At 36.1% G+C, this 2,958-nt stretch overlaps 1 protein-coding gene across 1 annotated transcript; it reads right to left on the reverse strand.

Annotated features, from left to right (window-relative positions):
- Positions 1 to 1,578: 1,578 nt before the first annotated feature.
- Positions 1,579 to 1,992, reverse strand: LOC104109797 (uncharacterized). Its single transcript, XM_009619160.1, has one exon. It carries the CDS (start codon positions 1,990 to 1,992, stop codon positions 1,579 to 1,581), a length of 414 nt encoding a protein of 137 aa, XP_009617455.1.
- Positions 1,993 to 2,958: the final 966 nt, after the last annotated feature.

Here is a 2,958-nt window from a genome sequence, read left to right on the forward strand (position 1 = left end):
TAAAGTGAAAATGTGATCACCATTTAAATTAGTAAAGCGCCGAATGAGATACGAGTTTTATTTTTGAAAGACACACAAGTAAAATACCTTAAGAATTCTTTCATTTAAATCCGCTAAATTTTCAACAACTCAATCGGATATAAGATAATGACCCCGTGCACATATATTCACCTTGACAATCAATTTTTCAAGAAATAATGGAGGCACAAATTGGCATGTTGAAGCAACACAACATATCACGTAGAATGCCTGACTCACACAAGAAGTCAAAATCGTTCCATTATTAGAATACTGGCGGTTAACAAAATACCATCAAAATACAATGAAGTGATTTAAAAAATAAAAACCGTCCTAACCATAAAATGTACCATGTGAATCACAACCGGGAATAACCTTAACATAACAACAATTACAACATGTACATCAGTTGCGGCGTGCAACCCGACCCCACATAATAATAACATATCCGTTGCGGCGTGCAACCCACCATATCATCATTTATCAATATCATAATCCTCCCTTATTCTACCATATCAACATTATCAATATTGTTGCGGCGTGAAACCCACTCCCCAAGCAACATAAATTAAGCAAATAAATTACACCAACTACGGTATGTCACAAAATCAACGCAATAACGAAGCTACACAAAGAAATCACAATGGATAAAAAGGTTACACGATAACTCACAAAATCAAATAGCAAGAAATGACGATTCATAAACCAAGACACGATTTTCGAGAATTAATTAACAATGAAGGCATGTGATAGACAAGGCATGTATTCGACAAGTGATTGCAATTAACAATTAAAACATATAAGGGTGAACTTGACAAACGAAAGATAGAACATGTACTAACAACTTTAAGTAAAGCACGTAAGGGCAAGCCTAACAACAAAAGATATAACATGAAACTATAATTTCAATTAAGTGCATGAAAGAAGTCTAATAGTCTAAACCGGTCAAATACCACATATAAGCCTATGTACACATTCGTCACCTCGCGTACACGCCCTCCACATAATTCAAATAATACCATCAATCCAAAACCTAAGGGGTAGTTTTCCTCATACAAAGTTATGCAAGATACTTACCTCAATTTGGCCAAATCAATACTCAAATTAGCGTTTCCTTCATAAATTCACCTCCGCTCGGCTCAATCTAGACAAAGACGACTTAAATACATCAAACAATGTAAGAGGAAAGAATTTCAATTAACAAAGCTATGATCTTTATACAACTGTCGAACCATCTGCTTCATAAACATTGATTTCCCCTCTACTTAGTCGCCGCTTAACCTGAAACCCCTGCAAAAAAGTGCAGACATGATTAGTGCAGACATGGTTGAAACAACCACTAAAAAGATTTCAACGATAAGTAGATGTAAATCACCTGGTTTATTATTCATCTTGGTCAGATAAGTCGGACAGTTTTTCTTATGATGCCCAAACTTCTTGCAGTGATTACACTTACCCTTAGGCTTTTTCACACCATCAGTTGCACCTCCAACAGAAGGTTTTTGAGTCTTTTTCTTAACTGCCCGCCTCTCGGCTTAGAAGAAGAAACTATCTCAAAATTCAGTGACACAGGGGAGCTTGTTGCTTGATAATAGTCTCTGCCGACTGCAGCTCATTCAGCAATTTCACAAGTGACAAATCCATTTTGTTCAAATTATAATTAAGGTGAAATTGCTGAAAGCTGTTAGGCAGAGTCTGTAGGATCATCTCAACCTGCGTATCCTTATCCATATTAGCTCCAAGGACCTCTAGTCCATTCAGAAGTCTCATCATCTTCAGAACATGGTCCGTAACAGATGAACCTTCAACCATTTTTATATTCAGAAGAGCTTTCATGAAAGTCTGCTTAGCCGCACAATTCTGATCTCCAAACATCTCTTTGAGATTTACCAGAATGTCATAAACAGACTCCATAGACTGATGTTGATGTTGCAAAAGATTCGACATAGATGCCAGAATGTAACACTGCACCATCTTATCAGCCTTAACCCATTTTCGGTTAGCTTTTTATTCATCATCTGTAGCATCTACTCCAGGGTTTTTTGGACACACCTCATAAATCACAAATTTGGACTCTTCAGTAATTAGGACAATATCCAAGTTTCGTTTCCAATCAACATAATGCGGACCCTCAAGTTTGTTTTGAGTAAGAATAGCAGTAAGGGGATTGAAAGCAGTCATGGTTAATCTGCAAGACAATTACACAAATAGATCAAAGTCAGTCATGTTTCATTGAATATTAAAATTCAAACACACTATATACATATAATCCATGCACCTTGAACAACAAGTTTCGATGAGAAAAGAGCTATTCTTGCAATATACATATGTAATGACATATTGTAACAACCCGACTTGTTATTTTAAGAATTCACATTCCGTTCAGTGAATTATGGTCCTGGTCAACTTTGTAATATGTATTATGGCCTGCGTGTGTGGTTGAGTTTGGTTTTCGGAAGATTCGAAATTAAATTGAAAGAACAATTCTTATTTTTGAAGCTTAAATGAAAAGAGTTGACCGGAGTTTGACATTTGAGCAAACGACTCCGGAATTGAATTTTGATGATGTCAATAGATTCATATGGTGATTTCAAACTTAGGCGTATGTCCGGATTTGGATTTGAAAGTCCGTAGGATGATTCGGCACATTTCGGCGAAAAGTTGGAAAATCAAGTTCTTGAAATATTCATAAATCCGACCGTAAGTCGATTGGTTGATAACGAGGTCGGATTTCGATTACGAAAATTAGAACAATCCCATTGTATAATTTATGACTTGTGTGCAAAATGTGAAGTCATTCCGGATTGATTTGATATGTTTCGGCACAAATTATAGAAGTTGGAAGATTTGAAATCTCATAATTTGATTCGATGCGCGATTCGCAATTTCGGCATTGTTTGTCATGGTTTGAAGCCTCGAATAAGTTTGTATTATTTTTTG

The sequence above is a fragment of the Nicotiana tomentosiformis genome, chromosome 3, assembly GCF_000390325.3.
Source record: "Nicotiana tomentosiformis chromosome 3, ASM39032v3, whole genome shotgun sequence".
Lineage (NCBI taxonomy): Eukaryota > Viridiplantae > Streptophyta > Magnoliopsida > Solanales > Solanaceae > Nicotiana > Nicotiana tomentosiformis.

Bases quoted from the DNA above. Each gene is read 5' to 3' on its own strand.
- LOC104109797 (XM_009619160.1), bottom strand. From the start codon at position 1,992: ATGGTGCAGTGTTACATTCTGGCATCTATGTCGAATCTTTTGCAACAT.